The sequence below is a fragment of the Scardinius erythrophthalmus genome (genome assembly GCF_964197995.2).
Source record: "Scardinius erythrophthalmus genome assembly, chromosome: 16".
Classification (NCBI taxonomy): domain Eukaryota; kingdom Metazoa; phylum Chordata; class Actinopteri; order Cypriniformes; family Leuciscidae; genus Scardinius; species Scardinius erythrophthalmus.
The window spans coordinates 8,781,013-8,802,553 of record NC_138236.1 but is presented as its reverse complement, the minus strand read 5'-3'; the positions used below and the strand labels follow the sequence as shown (position 1 = coordinate 8,802,553).

Here is a 21,541-nt window from a genome sequence, read left to right as displayed (position 1 = left end):
AGAAATGGTCTGGAAAAACAACCACAACACCCAGTGACACATCAGTGACTCTTTTAATATCCCTAGGGAAGCAAACTTCCCTATATTGTGCGATTGTGATGAGAGGATCACTAGTATCACTACAGCTTGAAGTTTTTCTTTTTATATATATACTTTTTACATCAATATCCAATTATTTCAGACCATGAAATCAGTCTAAGCGAAAACTAGATTGCACCCTGAAGCGAGCGATATGGAGATACCCTATCCTTATTCAACAGGAGTGCTCCCTGCTCCTGTGATTGGCATTCTAGGTAGATGAAAGAACAGCTCCACCTGCCACAGTCATTCACATGTGCGACTGAATGCTGTAGGTGACAGTCAGACTCTTATCTTTAGTTCTGCCTTTTGTCTGATTATTGCTGAGAGTTGACAGCTATGGACTGGGATCTGACATGCTGACAGGTCATTATAGCCAATGGCAATGTAACTTTAGAGCCGAACATTTTTTGTGTGTTCTTCAAATAGCATTCATTTTTAGAGAAATTGAGAGGGTGGTGTCAGTTCTATCAGAGCTCACATTATGAGGCTCTTTGAGTGAGAAAACCTTTATTTATTGGTATTTCTCACACATAGAATTGGAAATGAAGTGTTTGATGATACAGAACACAGGGTTCCCACACCTTCTGACTAATAAATTTGTCATCGCTGGACAAGGATCTTTCAGAATCATTGTACTGTATATACTTGCACTCATAAAGTCAATTTCTCTCCATTAACATATTTTAGACAAATTTAGAAAAAAAGTCTCAAAATCTCAAAATAAAAATCTCAAATGACTTTTCAAAACTGTATTTATATTCACAACTTTGCCTGGCCTTGAAAACACTAATTTAAAATGTAGTATTTCTAGGTTTTGCATGACTGTAGAAATCCTGAACATAAATCTGAATATAATAAATGTATTGTATTTATAGGAAGTAATAAAGGAAGTAATATTTTGAGACGTTTTAAGAAATTATAAAAATATAAAAAATGCATTTTGTTTTTTACCATAATAAATATTATAATTAAAGTATGCATATTAAATTCAATAAATACATAAAAAATCAAATACAATTAAATACATAGATAGATAGATAGATAGATAGATAGATAGATAGATAGATAGATAGATAGATAGATAGATAGATAGATAGATAGATAGATAGATAGATAGATAGATAGATAGATAGATAGATAGATAGATAGATAGATAGATAGATAGATAGATAGATAGATAGATAGATAGATAGATAGATAGATAGATAGATTGATTGATTGATTGATTGATTGATTGAATGATTTACAGATCACAGACCACTGCTCAGGACCACGGAACAAAATCCTCTTTGAAAGGAGTTGCCATGCATAAATGTACTTTTTCACAAATGTACTACATTTTCAAGGGCACAACCTGGAAACGTCCGGAAATACAGTACATTAAAGGCCCTTCACCCCAGAGACTGAGGGCCCATCATGATTTAGTGTCTGCAGTCAGCATTATGGAGTGCCTTCTTTGTGATTCAGAGCATACTGGATTTGCTGAGAGTGTTTGTGATGGTGCTCGAGCTCTGGCTAATCGCAGGCAGGGTCAGCAGCAGGTCTTTACTCTCCCTGACTGCCGTATAGTTTAAAAGCATGTTTCCTGTACTTACACTCACTCAGGAGCAACAAACAAACACTAATCTTGATCAAGGGTCAACAGACAAACACTGCTGACTATGAAAATTCATAATGCAACACTACTGACAGGTGGTATTTTTATTATAGTAAACCCACTTTCAAAGTACACTACTGTAAGATGTTTTAATGTTTTTGAAAGAAGTCTCTTATGCTCACCAATGCTGGATTTGTTTGATCAAAAATACAGTAAAAACTATACTGTTCTGTACAATTTAAAATAACTGTTTTATTTTAGTGTATACAATTATATATTGCAATTTTTTTTTTATGTTACTGACCCCAAACTTTTAAATGTTACTAGCCACTCAGCATTTTCACCGGCCACAATTTTGACATCGATACCATGGGGGAAAATGCCATATATCCGTGGGTCAGGTCTTAAAGCGACAGAAGCCTAATGGGCTATACCTGCTGCCAAATTATGAGATAATATTTAAAATATCTATATGGCATTTTTTTCCCCCTTTAATACATACATTCAAATTTTAATCTATTTAATTTATTTTAAACATGCATAGATACTCTTTTTTTAAAAAGCTGTATCTGGCATTTTCTCTACCCAAACCAGTGACCTGAAACAGTACATAGAGTTATCTCCTCTCACAGCTCCAGATGAACGAGGGATATTCTTGGTAGCAAGATACAGACCGAATTTAATTAACACTGTCATACTTTAGCTTAAGATTTGATAATGGCTCCCAGTGTAGTTGGAAATTGAGAGATGAGCTATCAAATGGAGAGAGAGACTATCACAGTGGGATATTCCACTCAAATTAGATTTAGCCAAAACCCACGGATATGAAATTTAAGTCATCGGGGCACTCAATACAATAACATGTATAAGTGACATTTTCAGATAAATGAGTCTGACCTATAGCACTGCAAACTGAGGAAGCAGGTTAAGAGGTGTGAAGAGAAATGCAATCATGACTGCAATGAATCACATTTATCTTGTTTGTTGCACTAGAAATGTAAATTTGCTTCAGGCAGCATTAGAGAAACGAAATATCATGATATTTCTCTATTAATACACATTAGCTCATAGCTCATAAACTGTAAATGTGTTTGGTTTATTGGCGTTATTTTAATATTTATGACATTATACACAAAAATTCCACACGTAATCCCATTTAAAATCTCCAATGTAGTGAAATTGGAAAAATGGTAGAAAAAGCATAATGCAACAGGCTCAGCCAGCAGCCCTTAAAGAACAAACAGTACAGCTAAACAGAAGACGTTCTTCAAATGTTCTTCATAGCGGGATTTCCAGGGGGAATGAAGAGATCCTTTGAGAACAAGTACGAAGCAGTTGCAAAATTAAGATTTTAGAGTGGGGTTTCCTTTAGAGGCACACACACTCAGAGAGCAGAATCACTAAGTGAATATGTGAATGTTTAATGAGACAGAGCGTGGTGAGAACAGATTCCCAATGGTGAGCTGGCAAAGCCTTCATAACCTGACAGGGAGATTTCTCAGTGTACATATGCTGTCTGCTTGTTCACTCACACACAAATATATATAAATATATATATATATAATTCTGTCATGACAACTGGCTGATACAGCAAGAACCAATCAGCTGTGCCCTATAGAGAATGTGATTGCAATATTGAGTGAAGGACCTATCAGCCTGCACCATCTAGAGTTTCATGATAGAACTTTGTATTTCTCCTGAAAAGAACAAACAGCTTGTCATAGATCAAGCATACATGGGAGAACCGTTGGGGGAAAAACTATACTTTAGGCAGGTTGGTTATGAGGCAATACTGTGGATTTGTGTTATGCCTGAGGTCCTTGTGTAGCTCTCCCACAACGGAGACCACGGTTCAAATCCTGCTCAGAGCGGCTAAAGTGCGACCAGTTACACATATAACAGTGAAAACATGGATTGCTAGAAAATGACTTCAATGGCGGGAAAGCATTGAGTCATAAATAATGGAAAATGATGTCAATGGCGGGGAAAGAGTTAATAATCTAAAGAATCTTTTTCCCCTTTTGAGCAATGGAGAGTTTTAAAGGATGTTTAAGATTCTTCATGGAACCACCAGTCCCCAAAAAAGAGTGTATTTACCCAAAACTACGCTCATGTGAGATATGGGGCCCTATTCTGAAACGCAAGTATCAAACGCAAAACACAAGAAACTTTGTGGGCGGATCTCGGATCTCTCGCAAAATGACTCTTGCGCCTGACGCAAATCTAAAATGGGTTGGTCTGAAGTAGCTTCATTACTCATAGGTGTGGTTTGGGCGTAACGTGAAATAAACCAATCAGAGTGTCATCTCACATTCCCTTTAAAGGAGAACTCCGGTCAATTTTAACATTGAGCTCATTTTTTTGTAAATTTGGAGTGCTGTCAGTACAGGGAACAACGACAAAAATCGGTGTTGCCTACACCATGTTATCCTCTTTTTAAAATTTGCACCCTGTTGACTTCAATGGGGCAAGTTTTAAACCAGCTTTTAGCCTCTTAACATCCTTGATGTGTCATTACAAGTGCACAGCTAATGTGAGTGATTCCTTCAGAGTGATCACGGGTGAATCTGACTGCAGTAGATGTGAAAGATATGAATAAAAATGATGTTATTTCAGCCAGCGCACATACCTGTATTTTCTTCCTGTTTTCGGTCGAAGTCCATAGTAATCAATTGTCGAGTTCACGCGCGTGATCATAGGTAACTAAACCTATGCGTGTGAACCTAACAATCGACTACTGTGGACTTCGACCGAAAACAGAATGTAAATACAGGTATGTGCGCTGGCTGAAATAACATCATTTTTATTAATATCTTTCACATCTACTGCAGTCAGATTCACCGTGTTCACTCTGAAGGAATCACTCACATTAGCTGTGCACTTGTAATGACACATCAAGGATGTTAAGAGGCTAAAAGCTGGTTTAAAACTTGCCCCATTTAAGTCAACAGGGTGCAAATTTTAAAAAGAGGATAACACGGTGTAGGCAACACCGATTTTTGTCGTTGTTCTCTGTATTGACAGCACTCCAAATTTACAAAAAAATTAGCTCAATGTTAAAATTGACCGGAGTTCTCCTTTAAGAGCAGACGCGCTTGTTCCATGGCGGATTGCTATTATAACGGCGGATTTGCCAGGCGCATGCCAGGAGCGGTTCACAGCCGAGGAGACTGACGTTCTCGTCAGGGCCGTAAAACACAGAGAAGTGACATTGTATGAGAATGGGAGAAACCCACCCAAATAAGCTTAGGTTAAACAGGCGTATAATAATTTTGGTAAATGTGTATGATTTATGCCTATTTTTTCACATCTTCATGGACACCACAATGATTTCCCTGATGTGGAATATTTTCCCTTGTAATTATGTATAGTTTGCAAAAAATGGCAACTGCTGCGTCTGTGTGTAGATGAGAGAAGCAAAGTGTATGCGCGTTGTGCACACGCTACATTATGGCCAAGCATGCGCCCTTAAAATAGCATCTGAACGCGCCACTGAAAACGCGCCACTGACTTTAGACTAGGTTTTTTCTGGTCTGTGGCGGAATTGTTTTCTGGAACTGCAAAATAGCACCAGGGAACGTTTGCGCCGGAACTGCTACCGGGAGCGTAAGTTCATTCCCTAATTTACCGACGTGCGTCTGTGGAGGGAAAAGTCCACTGTACGTCGGGTGCAAAATAGGAATGGTACATGCGTTGGTGTACAAAGTCAATTGCGCTGGGTGCAAGATAGGGCCCATGGTGTGAAAATGAGTGTAAAATTGTAAGAAAGAAGCAAAGGAATGTGTGAAAAGGCACAAGTGCTGTGAAAAATGCATTGATACGGTCCACAAAAAAAACGATTAGAAGACCTTATTACCTAAAAATTTCATTTAGTCACATAACCAGAAATGTTATGCATCTGACTGGAAACACAAACCCACCTCCAACCACTGGCCATGAGACTGCATTTTGATGACCACGCAGGGATCAGGTTTGTTGAGGGCATCCCTGTCTGAGATGCCTTTACAGGTGACCCGCAGCTCTACTTTGGTCAGGCAGGGGCTGTTGAACAAGCCCAGAGAATTGGCTGCAGACTCGTAGATGTCGCTCATGTTTCAGGAGATACTTGTGCTGTAAGGAAAAGAGAGATTATATTTTTTATTATATTTTTCTTTTAGCTGTGATATTTTTTTTATGTGATTTATTACAATTAATTGAACAATTTTAAAATACAAAAATGTGTCCTTTGTAAATGGTCCCTACTTAGAAGCAAGTCTACCTCAGAGAAATCGACAAAGTTGTTTGCAAAATGGGCTGCTTTTGACTGCAAACCAGTTATTTACTATGAAAATAAAACAAACAATACTATATTGACCTATAAAGTCACTTTTTGTAATGTCTATTCAAAGATTTAATCAAGTGACAGCCTTAATGATTTTGTATTTTTGTATCACAAAATCAATGGCATTAAAGGGATACTTCACCGATTAGCATTAAGCTTTGCATCAGTAGAAACCCGGTAGTATTTTCGAATGACCGTGCTTCCCTCCCTCATGTCCCCCTGAGACGAGAGATTTCTGTATTGTCTGTCTAGAAAAAAAAACCTCCAATGACGCAAAAATCGTCATTTTGCGCCATCGGACGCTTTTTTGGCCAGAGGCTAGAGACTACAGCCAGTAGTAGGAGCTAGTTCAGCATGTTTTCAACCCGCCCATAGGTGGTGGGATCTCACGATAAAACGGCGTCTTTTCAGTTTCGAGTCAACTAGTAGCCTAGTTGTATAATTTCTCCCAATACTGCCCTCTGTAGCTGGTAGGCGTGGCTTGGGAGTGGCCTCGTAGGGCAGCGAAGCAAGTGCATTCTGGGAGTTGTTGTCTTTCATCCACATGAGCCAAAAATAAATTTTCTGGCTTTTCTCAGTCTAAAATAATTTCACATTTCTTCTACATAAATGACCCCATTTAAATACACATTCATCTTTCCAGCGCTGAAATATCCCTTTAAGCAAAAACAGTCAGATCATTTCTTAGGTTTTTAGTTATTTTTATATTAACTTAAATAACTTAAATTATGCATGGTGGATATGCATTTTTCAAAATATCTGCTAAAGAAAAAGACGTGTGATTTAACACCCCATAATTTTTCACTGGGAATATATATTTAATCACTGTGTGTGTGTTTATGGTGAGACATATGGGAAGCCTCTAGAGACACTGATTTATTGAAATGCTGATGAGTGGGAAAATATCTAATAAGAATTTCCCAGTTATAATATAGAGCAATTGCAAATCATCTGAGCTAACTAAAATTACACAGTGTATGCGGAGAGGAGGGAGAGAGAGAGAAATCTGAGCCGATGAATAGATAGATATTGAATGATGGATGGATGTCTTAATATAGAGAAAGCAGATTCCCATTTTTGCAATAGTATAATGATGTTTGCCAACAAACAAACAAAAAAACTTAAAAGATAGAAAATACATTGGTCTTTAAATTCCCAGTTATGTTGCTTTAGTTACTGTCAGATTTAGGTAAATAGTAATAAATTGTGGCTGCGCCTCACACAGACCAGTAGAAGCAGACCATGAGAGGTAGATCTGACCATGAGAACAGCAATGTGAAAGAGAACAGCTCAACAAAAGGATAATACTCTGCCAATGCAAAGTCATCCATCACTCCCACTGTATCGCACAGACAGGTGACAGCCTCATACATTATAGGTCAGTAGCAATAATACAGAGGTGGGCCGTTCTCTTCCTCAATGTATGTTTGCAAACTTTTCAACAGCGAAGGCAAACTACGTCTTTCATCCTGTGGATGCTATTTTTGCCACTTGAGTGTTTTCTCAGCCAATTTCCCATCTGTTTCTGACTCTGTTAATGGCTCTCATTGAGCCTCTTCATATACACACACACAATTTTTGCAGCAGAAACAGTTCTTAAGTCTCAAGAAATCTTCAACGTTAAATTACACCCATTAAAAACACTTGAACTGATTAAACCCCTTCTGATTGGTAAATAAATCTAAATACGGTATGTCGTTTCATAATATAAGCTATACTTTTAACACAAATTTATACATTTTGCAAACATAATCACAGTTCATACTGTATATCAGTTTTCACTAGCATTTTGACAACAGGAGAGAAGATTTGAACATATTTGCACATCTTTAAAGTTGAACACATTTTATAAGCTATCAGTATATTGATATCATGAGTTTCAGTGTTTTTGCATACTTGCACAAATAAATCTAAAATCCCCGAGAAAACCTCATGAAATGACCTCCACAGAAGGCAATAACCTCAGATGGTCCCTGTGGACCTGCTCCATTGCTGGCTACCTCATTTATGACTGCTTTCTGACAATACACAAGGAAGCATTGAGCCATTCAATCAAACTCCATTAAAATCTAATGGTGGCAGTTATTGGTTTCTTATGACTTTAAAGACAACATTAAATAAAAATGGAACCATTTGCTTTCTGAATAAATAACCCTGGTGGTATTCTGCATGATTTATCAGTGCATTATTCCAAAGAAAAAGCTTGATTTTATAGTCTTTCATCAAAATATAGCACCATAGCGCACAAGCTCTGACATATTGAGTCCTGGTGCTCATGCAGCTGAAGTGAGTTTGAATCTATTTTCTCAATTCCCCATCTTCCCATCTATCAACTTATAAAAGTGGCATATAAGGCCAAAAAAGTATTTAATTTTGCCTCTGCAAAGACCAAGGCTGTGCAGGTGTTGAAAGAAAATAGTATCAGTGTGAATAAATTGAATAAAAAAAAAACATGTCCAGGTCACATTTCACTCCAAATCAAAAGAGAGAAAAAAAATAAAATAAGAAATGCTATTTTGCATAATGAAAATTGTTTTGATCCATTATATATATTATATGATCCATTATTATCATATATCCATTCACTGAAAAACCCAACAAGTTAACTCAACTCAAACTGATTGAGGAAACTGATTGCGGCAAACCATTTAAGTTTAAAAATAAATATATATGAGTATTGTGAACTTATATATATATAAGTTCCTCAATCGGTTTGAGTTGAGTTAACTTGTTGTGTTTTTCAGTGTTTGATCCATTTTTTTTTTTTTTTTGCATGAGATTAATTAAACACATTTCATCTCTCAGATTCTCATTATCATAAGGTGCACAGGTAATTCACTTTTATATATTCTCATTCTTCTCAATGGTGTTTGTCATTTCTGCAACATAGTATTTATTTATTCAGATTTTCAGGTGAGATTTGACCCAAGCTCTTTTTAAAATGTTCTTGGAAACTTTTTCCTGAGATTCAACCATTAACCAAAAATTAACCAAAACACAAATTAGCAACATGTTCCAATTAAGCATAAAATACATAATCCATTGCTAAATGCTGTTTCATTTGTCAACTTAATCTCAAATGTCTATGTATCATGCATAAATATGTAAATTAAAGGCTAATTTTAAGTCTAATGCACATATTATATGAGGTTTAGAAAACAATGTACAAACTTGGTATCCCCAATGTCATCTGGAACATGCTCGGAATAGAGGTAGTGCTGAAACCCTCTCTCTGTATTCATTAAAGTGTCTGTCTCAGTAGAACAGCCACACAGTGGAGCTGATGGGGCGGCAGGTAAGCAGCGCTCCTGTGACAGACTCCACCGGTACATGTGGTCTCCACCGGTGAGAGTGAATGAGAATTTGAGGAACTCCCAGCGACAACAGCTGTAATCATGGAACAGGATGCCTTCCACCGATCTGACAATGTTAGTCTAATAGCCCTCTGCTTTCTACAACATTTCTATACAGCATCCTGCTTGTTAAAGCAACGGAAGTCAAAATGTTTCATGCATCATAGATTTTTTGGAAGCAGTGCTGACAAACAAGGCAGATTTTTGAACACTGTGTCTTGAAATCCACAAAGAAATCCCTCAATTTGCCACACAATTCCTCTGGCTTCCAGTTATCCATTTGATTTGGCAGAACTACGGGACTGTCATCGCCACTATCATGATTCAGATCCCCCTATTTGCCCCCTTATAAAACCCACCAACAATCAAAAATTCAAGTATTTGTATGGCAACCAAAGCTAATTAGAAAAGCATGCCGGTGGCGACATTTCTTCAAAATTATATTACTTTGTTTCTTGGGCTCTTTCATCATGACTTGTGTTTCGCAGGTGCAAGGCTGTACCAGGTGAACTACCGAGCAAGTTTACTATGTCAGAAAAAGCCAAACATATGGAGCTTGTTATGAGATGCAAACGTCAAAATGGATTAGTTTAGAAATCATGTGCTATTGTAAAAAGTGGTTATAATAAACAGTAGCAAGGAACTGTCTTTATTACAGTTTTTTACGATTGTTTACACACTAAAATAAAAATTTCCACACAATTTGCAAAATTCTACTCCAAGGAGCAAAACACCTCCACAGATTTGCACAACATTACACACAATGTCTGCTTCACCCTTTTTGCAAAACATTACACACAGTGATTTGTAAAAACTCTACACACATTTTCACACCTTAGACACAGTTAAAGTGTAAGTTGCAGGTTAAATTTTTCACGAAGATAATGCAATGTGTTTATTAAACATAAAGATAAGAACTGCCCACCATTGTTTTTTATACCAAAATGCTGATATAATATGAAAAGTTGGCACTTTTAACGAGTAGGGTCTGCCTGCAGAGCCGGAGGCTGCATTTTCAGGACCCCACTTTTAGGACCGCATTTCTAGGACCCTAGGTTTTTAGTGACAGCGCCACCTACCGAATTAGAGGACCAGCGAAGATGGATGACAATCAAAGTGTGAGTATCAAATGCGAATAATTTTTTACAATTGCGATGCATTTAATTGGAAAGTTAACGTAGCAAACGTGATGGTGATTTGCTAAATAAATAGTCTTGAATGCATAGCCATAGTATTTAGCCTCTAATGCTTGAAAATTAATTGTTAGCACGTTCATTTAACGGAACTGTTGCGTGATAAGCCTGTGTTGACTTATTGACAGCACAATAAAACTGTAGCATGTTCGTTCTGAAAGCTTGTTAATTACTCATTGTTCTTCCATTTTAATTCAGTTAAAATAATCTTAATGTTTTCACTGTCACGTGCTCACAGTCAGCCTGTTTAACGTTACCCACAATACATGTTATGTGTAGTATGCGTCTACATGCGTCTCTTCATTTTGACATGGTTTTATAATGTGTGCTTTAAATATTATATACATATGTAAATGTGTGTGTGTATATATATATATATATATATATATATATATATATATATATATATATATATATATATATATATATACACACACATATATGACCATATATATATATATATATGGTCAGAAAAAAAGTCGTGTCAATGTTATTTCTATTCAGATTTCTCAATTGAGATGGGCTTTATTGACATGAGTGTTTCTAGAACCTTTTTTTTTTTTTTTCAAATCTTTGAACAGTATGCAATAATAGTATTATGAACATTAATTGATATGTGTGCACTACTAAGAAAAAAAAATTAAAGAGTAGAACATGTTCAACTAAATGTTCCTTATTTAATTCACTTCTCTTTCTCTCTCTCTCTCTCTCTCTCTCTCTTAGGAGTCAGTGATGATGTTGTCCATGAAGTTCTGTTTGTGGTCCACATCATGAACAAATTTGTTTTTGTGTGTGTTCAAGTTCAGTTATTATATATTATTTTGTAAAATATTTTGTGTGTGCAAGTTCAGTTATTATATATTATTTTGTAAAATATTTTGTGTGTGCAAGTTCAGTTGTTATATATTATTTTGTAAAATATTTTGTGTGTGCAAGTTCAGTTGTTATATATTATTTTGTAAAATATTTAGTGTGTTCAAGTTGAGGAGTGATATATTATTTTGTAAAATATACACAATCTACCCCAAGAGTCATCCTTGTCTTCCCTCTATACTTGAAAATGTGGTCGATCTAGTGACTGAAAAAACTATAACATGATTTCTTGTTTATTTTACTTGAGTTATTATATTATGCTAGACCCAATTATTTCTCAACATTCCTAGGAACCAGGTTTAATTGCAATAAATAAAGTAGTATTTTGGTGTAATAAAACTGTAAAACTCTAATGTAGTTAAAACTGGGTGGGTGGAAATACTGCCTGGCACAACTAGGATCCTGGAAATGCGTTCCTGAGACTGCGGTTCTCCGAGTCGGTAGGTGGCGCTGTCACAAAAAACTAGGGTCCTAGAAATGCGGTCCTAGAAGTGGGGTCCTGAAAATGCAGCCTCCGGCTCTGCAGGCAGATAATATTGCTTTTAACAGTGGTTTTAACCGCTCCCGCTCCCTTCCACTAGATGGAGCGTGACGTCACAAGAGGAACTCACTAGTAGAGTTACCAGCATAGTCATACAGTAGCTATAGATGCCTTACATAACTACAGACAAGTTGGTTGTATGTTTTATTTGATAAAAAAATTATGGATAAAATAACTCAACTGTTAACATACTCGTGTGTGCTGACTTCAAGGGGACCGTGATCCTGCCTGAAATGAGAATAAGCTATTCGCAAAACAAACGGGTTCAGGCACGTCAGATCAGCCGGTCGCGGGTCGAGCTGCTCCACTAAACTAAACGCGTTCACCTCACGGCAGCACACACTCTCCACTGCTGATAGCCCACACACACACACAGTGATGGGGACATCGATCTCTCTTTTTCTTTTCTGACAATAAACATCGCTAATTAAATCGTGAGAAATTGATAACGCGTGGACTGAGGAAGGGTATTACATGACGTTTGAGGCGTCGATGAGACTAGCGATTGCGCCTGACGTGCATCTCTAACGTGCAGCTCTGATTTGGACTGACTTAACGTTACTGTAAGTAAATAATGTCTTCAGTCGTTGTCCCTCCTTGCTATTCTACATGACGGCAATATTTTGAAAAGACTTGCTTGTTCTGTTATATTATCCGGGTTAAGTTTGCACCAGGCTAGACTTGCTCTAACGTAGCTAACGTTACTCACCGGGACACCTGGCTAACCCTCCACTCATTCTCCTCACACCAAGCATTAATAACTCTTTGAGTGCCATGGCTCCCCTCTCTCACGCCTGACCAGTTAAAAATTGTAGGGCTGTGGTCCATAAAGAATTTGATGGTTTCCCACATCCTCAGTCGTTCTCCAAATAGCCATAATACAGTAGGAATCTAGCAGAGTATGGGTTGCGAGTTCCTCTTGTGACGTCATCACCCAGTAACTGAAAAACACGCTACGTTTGAAGAAACCCTAATAAATGTTATTTTAACGCATTTTAAGACAGAAATAATTAAATATATACATATAGAGCACTTTAATTTACACATTAATTGGCTGTGGTGGTTAACCTGCAACTTACACTTTAAGGATTGTGAGGTTACTTCCTTGTCATTACAAAGCCCCGGATTGCCAATGACAACACTAATGAACGAATTGGATAAACACAACCACCAGGTGTGGAAGCACACATGTGCTAATTTGAAAACGCTGCACTCAAGTGTGCTATAAAAGGCAGCAGGTGAGTTCACCTGTCTTCAACAAAGATGGAAGGAGCTAGAAGAAAAAGAAGAAGAGTGAGAATGAGAGGGGGAGCTCAAAGAGGAGATGAAGAAGGTAGAGGAAGAGGAGAAGGAGGTAGAGGAAGAGGCCCAGGTAGAGGAAGAGGAGAAGAAGGAGATAGAGGAAGAGGCCTAGGTAGAGTAAGAGGAGAAGGAGGTAGATGAATAGGCCTAGGTAGAGGAAGAGGAGAAGGAGATAAAGGAAGAGGAGAAGAAGGAGGTAGATGAAGAGGCCTAGGTAGAGGAAGAGGAGAAGGAGATAGAGGAAGAGGCCTAGGTAGAGGAAGAGGAGAAGAAGGAGATAGAGGAAGAGGAGAAGAAGGAGATAGAGGAAGAGGCCTAGGTAGAGGAAGAGGAGAAGGAGGTAGATGAATATGCCTAGGTAGAGGAAGAGGAGAAGGAGATAAAGGAAGAGGAGAAGAAGGAGGTAGATGAAGAGGCCTAGGTAGAGGAAGAGGAGAAGGAGATAAAGGAAGAGGAGAAGAAGAAGGTAGATGAAGAGGCCTAGGTAGAGGAAGAGGAGAAGGAGATAGAGGAAGAGGAGAAGGAGATAGATGAAGAGGCCTAGGTAGAGGAAGAGGAGAAGGAGATAAAGGAAGAGGAGAAGAAGAAGGTAGATGAAGAGGCCTAGGTAGAGGAAGAGGAGAAGGAGATAGAGGAAGAGGAGAAGGAGATAGAGGAAGAGGCCTAGGTAGAGGAAGAGGAGAAGAAGGAGATAGACGAAGAGGCCTAGGTAGAGGAAGAGGTAGGGAAGGACTTATGCCATTGAAGACATAGCCTGTGATGTGGATGAAATCTTATGGCCTGATCCAGCCAGACGGAGAGATGATGAATAGTTACAGTATTCTTGTTGCTTTTACAGTAGTTTTTTTTTTTCAGAGTCAAAGAGTATGTACTTCATGCAGTAATTTTTATTTGTCTACAGATTTTATTTGTTTCATTGATTTCATTGTTGGTTGAGTACTGTAACTGATTATGGTGAGAAATACTGTGTAAGTATTGAAATAAATACTTGAAATATTCAGTCTGCAGCATCAGTGTTGTGCAGTGCTTTGTATAGTTTATAGCCTATTTGTGTACATTCTCCCTATATCTCAAACTAATCCTGAAGAATGTTGTGGGTATGTCACTATTTTTTTATTTTTTGTCATCTAAATTATCCCTTACATAACAATGTCTGGCCAAAAATCTAGCACATGCTATTTCCTAAAATTAGTTTTTTTACAAATGTGTTTTATATTTATCACAGCTGTGTGTAACTGGCTGCAATAGTGTCTGATCATTGAGGACTGTGTTGGTTAAATGAAAACTAATAGCATTTTCACAAATATGTGTATATGTTTTGACTGAAGTGTGTATGTTTTGACTGAAGTGTGTCATTTTGCAAACAATCTAGGAATTATGCAAATTGATTGTGGTGTTTGGATAATTGTGATTCTGTTTTGAAAAAAAGAACCCGGTTTTCAAAATTGCGTGTAAACAATTGAAAAAAACTGTAATCAAGAATCTGCCACTTTAATAATAATTTGTGTGAAAAGGATTAAACATTGCTAATGTTTTACTGCCACTTTATAAAATCCTCAAAAATCCTCCAAACATTCCTCAAATACTGAAATTAAAAGATCAAAATTAACCAGAACTGGGAACTGAGATTCCAACATAACTGAGTAAATAAAGACTTGAGATATTTAATATCACTTTCCTTTATGGAATTCAGCAGATGCTCTTATCCAGAGCGAGTTTAAAAAAAAAAAGTTTTCATATATAAAACTGCCAAGGTAAACAGATGGCGAGAGCGCACTTCTGAACGGTTATCTGCAAGCCGTAGCAGATATCTCCCTTGACAAGTATTTTACAAGCAATTACCTGGCAGCAGCACATTCCGAAGGCTTGTCATACAGTAAAAATATCAAGTAACAAATAAACAATCAAAAACATTTCATAAAGAGTTAGCTTGGCAACAGCTATTCAGCAAAATATGGGCTGATTTGAATTACGCTGGTCACTTTGACAGGTGACTCTTACACTGTCATGAGTTGTTACAGGTGTTTCTTGAGATGCAGCCTCAGTTATAACACTGGATGAAACACTTCACTTGTGCTTCAATCACAGACAAGTATAAACAAAAGACAGATTTCCAGCTGAACCCTTCTCTCATTTCTCATATCATACAGAGTTTCTCCACAGGGGAGCTGTCGCCTGTCAGCATGATATACCATGATAACATCTCCCCAAGACTCCAAAAGTTGCTTCCTTTTACAGAATGCATTACAATCATAATATTGTTAACACTCAAAGCTCTCAACACATTTTTGACAGCCCTGTAATTCAAGATGTATGCGCAGAACTTGAATACTGAGCCATTCTTTGCAGACAATCCTAAACCTTCAGGTTTCCTAACTTCATAGACTAGTCTTAAATTCAACAACAGCGCAGTTTAGAAAGACAATGAAACATAAAATTTCAACATACTGACAGCTTATAAAATGCGTTCAACTTTAAAGATGCACAAACGTTTATGAATCTCCTGTCCTGTTGACAAAATGCTAGTGAAACTGATGTTACTAGAACTTAACTATTTCAAACGTTTGGGGTTGACACCATTTTTTTAATGTTTTTGAAAGAAGAGATTTGTTCACCAAGGCTGCATTTATTTGATCAAAAATACAGTAAAACAGTAATCTTAGGAAATATTATTACAATTTAAAATAACTGTTCTATTTTAATATATTTTAGAATGTGATTTATTCCAGTAATGGCAAAGCTGAATTTTCAGCATCATGACTCCAGTCTTCAGTGTCAAAAAACATTATCATTATCAAAAACATTATCATCCATTTTGAAAACAGTTATGCATCTTAATATTTTTATGGAAACCATTATACATTTCAAACAGCATTTATTTAAAATATAATATTTTCGTAACAATGTAAATGTATCACTTCTGATCAATTTAATGCATCCTTGCTTAATAAAAGTATAACTCCTTTAAAAAAATCGTACTGACCCCAAACTTTTGAACGGTAGAATATAAACAAAACATTTCTCCTTTATTTAATGATTTATTTAAAGTCCATATTTATAAACAAAAATCAATTGAGACTTAAGTAAAGTCATTTGCGATCTAAAATTGCATGGAAATAATGACGTTTAAATTTAAAAAAGTTTAGTTGAATTGAATTTAATAGTGTGACAAATACTGAATCTCATTTATAACAAATATAAAAAATAATTCTGTTCATTGAACTCTATGAATTCAATATCTTATGAACCTTTGTGGATGATTTGAATATATATCTCTAGTTATTCCACTTATAAAGTGGTAGCTGTCAAAAAACGATTTGTGTGCTAGAACTCCACTTTACATATGCGTATACCTGCTATAAAAATTAAGGAGTTCATGTCAGAAGGTAACATATCAAAATCCAGCAGCACACAACATGACAGCTTACACAGTTTTACACAGGTGATATGTTCTAGGTAATAGATTCAGGAATAATCAATAAAGTTACTCAGCCTGTTCAAATAATCAAGAATGAAGAGTTCTGTGTACAGTAGTGCACTTAAAATCCCTGTTTAAATGATGTGGGCTCTGTTTCTTAACAGTCAGTTTCTTTGTGCTGTGAGTAATAGGTTTAAAAACAGCACAAAGCTTGAAGTTTGAATTCATAATGATCTCAATGTATAAATCAGCCCTGCTGATAAATGAACCTGTATGTGTGAAGTGTTTGTTCCCAGCAGGAACAGGTTCTTAATCATTTCTGCAGAGGCAGAGCCCACGGGTCGTCTCCAAACCCTGGTGCCTTTGATTATCCTTATATTAGAGTCAGAAAATGTGGCTTGTTTATAGGATTTTGTCTAAAAGCAATAAAAATAATATATGCAAATCATGCCATGTTTGCCAAATGATAAAAAAAAAATAATAATAATTGTAGAATTTCTTAGAATTCAAGTCTACATGGTTAATCTTGATATAGCAGATGATCTAAGCTGGTTTTGTTTCACAACTCAGAATTTTCGACACAGCACAAACATTTGCCCTTAAATCAAACACTGACAATATTAATATTATCAAGATATGCATAGCCCCACCAATATGCTAAATTATACATATCTACACTTCTCTTGAATGTCAAAAGCTCACCTATCACCGGTTTTTGAGATTTGAACCAGCATTTAGATTACTATGGAAGATTGTTTCTACCATGGATTAAAAAAATTAAAAAGGTAATTACAACTTTTAATCTTAACATTCTGCCCTTTTTATTCTCGCAATTGCAAGTTTATATCTCACAGTTCTGACTTTTTTTCTGACAATTTCATGTTTATATCTCACAATTCGGATATAAGCTCAGAATTTAAATGTAAAAATAAAATCGGAATTGAGAGAAATAATGTCAGAATTGCGCGATATAAACTCAGAAATTGCAAGAAGAAAATCAGAACAGCAAGTTATAATCTAAGAATTGAGATGTAAACTTAGAAATTGTAAGAAAAGGTCAGAACGGCGAGTTATAAACTCATAATAAACTTATAAAACGTTATAAAGTCCGCAATTGTGTAATTGCAAAAGAATAAAAAAGTTGCAATTACTTTTTTTCTTGGGTGAAACAAGCTTCATAGATTACTGTTCAAAATGTGTTGTTTTTAAAGAAATTCAACATTAAATTGATTAAATGTGAATTCATACATTATATTTCAAATAAATGCTGTTGTTTTGAACTTTCTATTCATCAAAGAATCCTGGAAAAAATGTATCATGGTTTCCACAAATATATTAAGCAGCACAACTGTTTTCAACATTAATAATAATAAGACTAATTTTTTTGTGCACCAAATCAGCATATTGGAATGATTTCTGGAGGATCATGTGACACTGTAGTCTGGAGTAATAGAAAAATAGAAAAAAGTTATTTGAAATTACAATAAATTTCACAGTAGTACTGTTTTACTGTATATTTGATCAGGTAAATGCAGCCTTGATGAGCATAAGAGACTCTCAAAAACATTTTAAAAGACATACCAAGCCCAAATCACTGAACGGTATTGTATATAACCACTAAGCCACTAATGTGACATGAAAGACTGTTTTCTAAACTTCAGTGAAGTTGGATTAAAGCATGCTCTAATGATGACTTCTCGTCATCACATTATTTTTAAGTACCAAGCATTCAGCATCATTTCACTCATGCTAAAAACAAACATCAGGAGTGCCATGTCAGATACAACCTCTGAGGCCCATTTGCGTGTTACGCCTTTCTCTCAACATGATGATAACCACATTTTTCTCCCCATCTCTCAGCAGGTAATTTCCTCTCCGTACAGTCAGTGTGCCTAATTTGACAAACACCAATAATGGCTTTCAACAGTGAATGAATGATGCAGTCGACTGGAATCTCACCAGAGTCTTGCATCCTGTCATCTCAGCTCATTTAGCCTTATTTCCAGTCATTTACAACAAACCAATTATTCACTTGGATGTGATGGTCTCATCAGCCTGCTCGATTACATGAGGATGAGAACAAGACGGCAGGCAGCTATTGAAAATGAATCAGCTAATTATTCTTTAGGAAGTTGGCTAATTAGTTGGAACATAACACGCTCTGTAAATGGAGAAGCATTAAATACTTGTGACACACAAGGCACCCATGAAACGACAATGACATAATGAAAAGATGGAACCCTGAACAGATCAGCCCTTGTTCAGAACTAAAATTCATCAAACATGTCCTCAAATAAGACATATATATATATATATATATATATATATGAGATATATATATATATATATATATATATATATATATATATATATATATATATATATATATATATATATATATATATATATATGAGATAAAGGAATGTGAAGATAGTAATAGTATTGACAACTGAAACCCAAAGAAACATTTGAATGTTATGAGATGACACACTCCACAAATACAACCAGGATTTCTAGGAATGTTCTTGGAATGAATATACTCAAGCAGAATGTCTGTATGACAATATACTAAAAATTACAGTCTTCAGTGTCACATGATCCTTCAGAAATCTTTCTAAAACGCTGATTTGGTGCTCAGGAAACAATTTATCACTGTTGAAAACAGATGTGCTGCTTATTATTGTGTACATTTGTTTCTATATTCATTGATAAAGTTAGAATTTTTTTGTAACATTATAAATGTATTTTCTGTCACTTTTGGCACATTTTATGCATGCTTGATAAATAAAAGTAATAATCTCTTTAAATATATATATATATATATCCTACCCCAAACTTATTTTAAAAGATAATTAAAATTTTGCAATGAAACATTGTTATAAAATGTTTTAGAAAAGACCCGTTTTAATTTACTTTAACTTTTCACTGTGCCACTTGTTATTACAATTACATTCTACAATTAGTAAAGTAACATTAGATTGAGTCACCAAAATGGTTGTAACATGGTCACTGCTATATGCGCATATTAATACACATAATACTGTTAATGTTTGTCCATAACCCCATTACTAAGTTCACATGGACATCCAGCTTAAACAAAAGTCTGTCTATAGACATGTGCAAGTAAAATAAACTTAGGATGGTCTCATGCACATCACTTGCTTTAATTGTTCACCCCCATCTGGACACTAAAGGAATCGCGTCTTTATAAATGATGTAAGCAGCCGGGCCAAAAAATAAAGAAAGGTACCATTTTAAAAGGAAAGTAAAAGAAAAGTAAGTGACAGCATACAGTGCTTTTAAAATTATAGCCTACTGTGCATATTTGTAAATCAAAACAGACTTATTGTCATTTAAAGGCACTTATAATTATTAAGCACTAATAATTTTGATTTCTGGTTTTATAACTGTTTTCCGTCCAAGTTAAAGCAATTATACAGTATGCTATCCAATGAAGACAGTTTAACAAATTAAACAAATAGCCTAATTAATTAATGTAGTTTTTTCTCTGGTTAATATTAGCCTACAGAACAACATTGTATGCAGGCTTCAAATTTAATCATTAAAAACTCCAATGAATCAATGTGCATGAAGGCCTATTACTGCATCTGTTAAAAAAAACAACAACATACAAAACAGCCTATTAACAACTTTATAAACAGAGTTTAAGACATTAGTGCCACAACTTAAGCTTGCAAGAGCGTATCATCAAGTTCTCTACTACTGTAATCCAATAACCCCCCCAAAAAATCCTCCATCCTTTTTTACTTTAAAGTGATTAAGGTGCAAATAAAAGCGCGCGCCTTTATGTGAAGCACCTGCGCTCGTGAGCGGCACTGCAGTGACAGATGAGAGAACGTTTCACTCACCTTTAACGAACATGAACGATAATTCCAGGCAAATAGGGTCTGCTTGTCATCAAACACGGAGCACTGAGAAGACATATGCTCCACACAAGGATTCGAGCTCCATCCTCAAGCCGCTGTGCAAATGAGTGAAAGTAAAGTGCAGCGCGTTCATCTCGCGCGCCGGTCCCTCCCCTTCACGCGCTACTGAAGAATCTTTCAGCGGTTACGCGGACTTTAAGGGGAGGTTCTACAGGTAAACACTCTCGATTGTGCCCCTTCTCCTTAATTAAAATGTGCAATATATATACAGGCATGTGAAAAAGATAGGAGGACACCCTTTAGAATTTGATGATTTTAGCTATCAGAACACAAAAATCATCTGGTCGTTAAGTCTTAACATTATGGTACAACCTCAGATGAACAGCAACAAATTACATATTACACCATGTCATTATTTATTTAACAAAAATAAAGCCCCAATGGAAAAGCCATGGGTGACAAACTAAGTACACCCTATGATTCAATTGCTTGTAGAGCCACTTTCAGCAGCAAAACGTTGAAGGAATCGTTTTCTGTATGACAATCATTATCTCGCATCGTTCTGAAGGAATTTTGGCCTGCTCTTCTTTACAATGTTGCTTCAGTTCATTGAGGTTTGTGGACATTTGTTTATGCACAGCTCTCTTAAGGTCCTGCTACAACATTTCAGTCGGGTTGGGATCTAGATTTTGACTGGGCAATTGCAAAACCTTGATTCTTTTCTTTCAGCCATTATGGTGTACTTGGGATCATTGTACTGTTGCATGATACAATTTCGGACAAGCTTTAGCTGTCGGACAGATGGCCTCACATTTGACTCTTACTTTGGTATCCAGAGCAGTTAATGGTCGACTCAAAGACTGCAAGGTGCCCAGGTCCCGTGGCTGCAAAACAAGCCAAAAATCACCAACCCTTCACCAGTGTGATGGACAGCTTGCATGAGGTGTTTGTGCTGATGTTGTGTTTAGTTTTCGG

General features: G+C 36.2%; 1 protein-coding gene across 1 annotated transcript in view; it reads right to left on the bottom strand.

Annotated features, from left to right (window-relative positions):
* Nucleotides 1-5,769, bottom strand: part of cpne4a (copine IVa) — a gene marked incomplete at its 5' end in the record, with an annotated part of 48,554 nt that extends 42,785 nt beyond the window's left edge. Inside the window, one exon of the mRNA XM_081387753.1 lies at nt 5,599-5,769. Coding sequence (XP_081243879.1) covers nt 5,599-5,769 — 171 coding nt within the window. The remainder of the gene's footprint in view (nt 1-5,598) is intronic.
* Nucleotides 5,770-21,541: the final 15,772 nt, after the last annotated feature.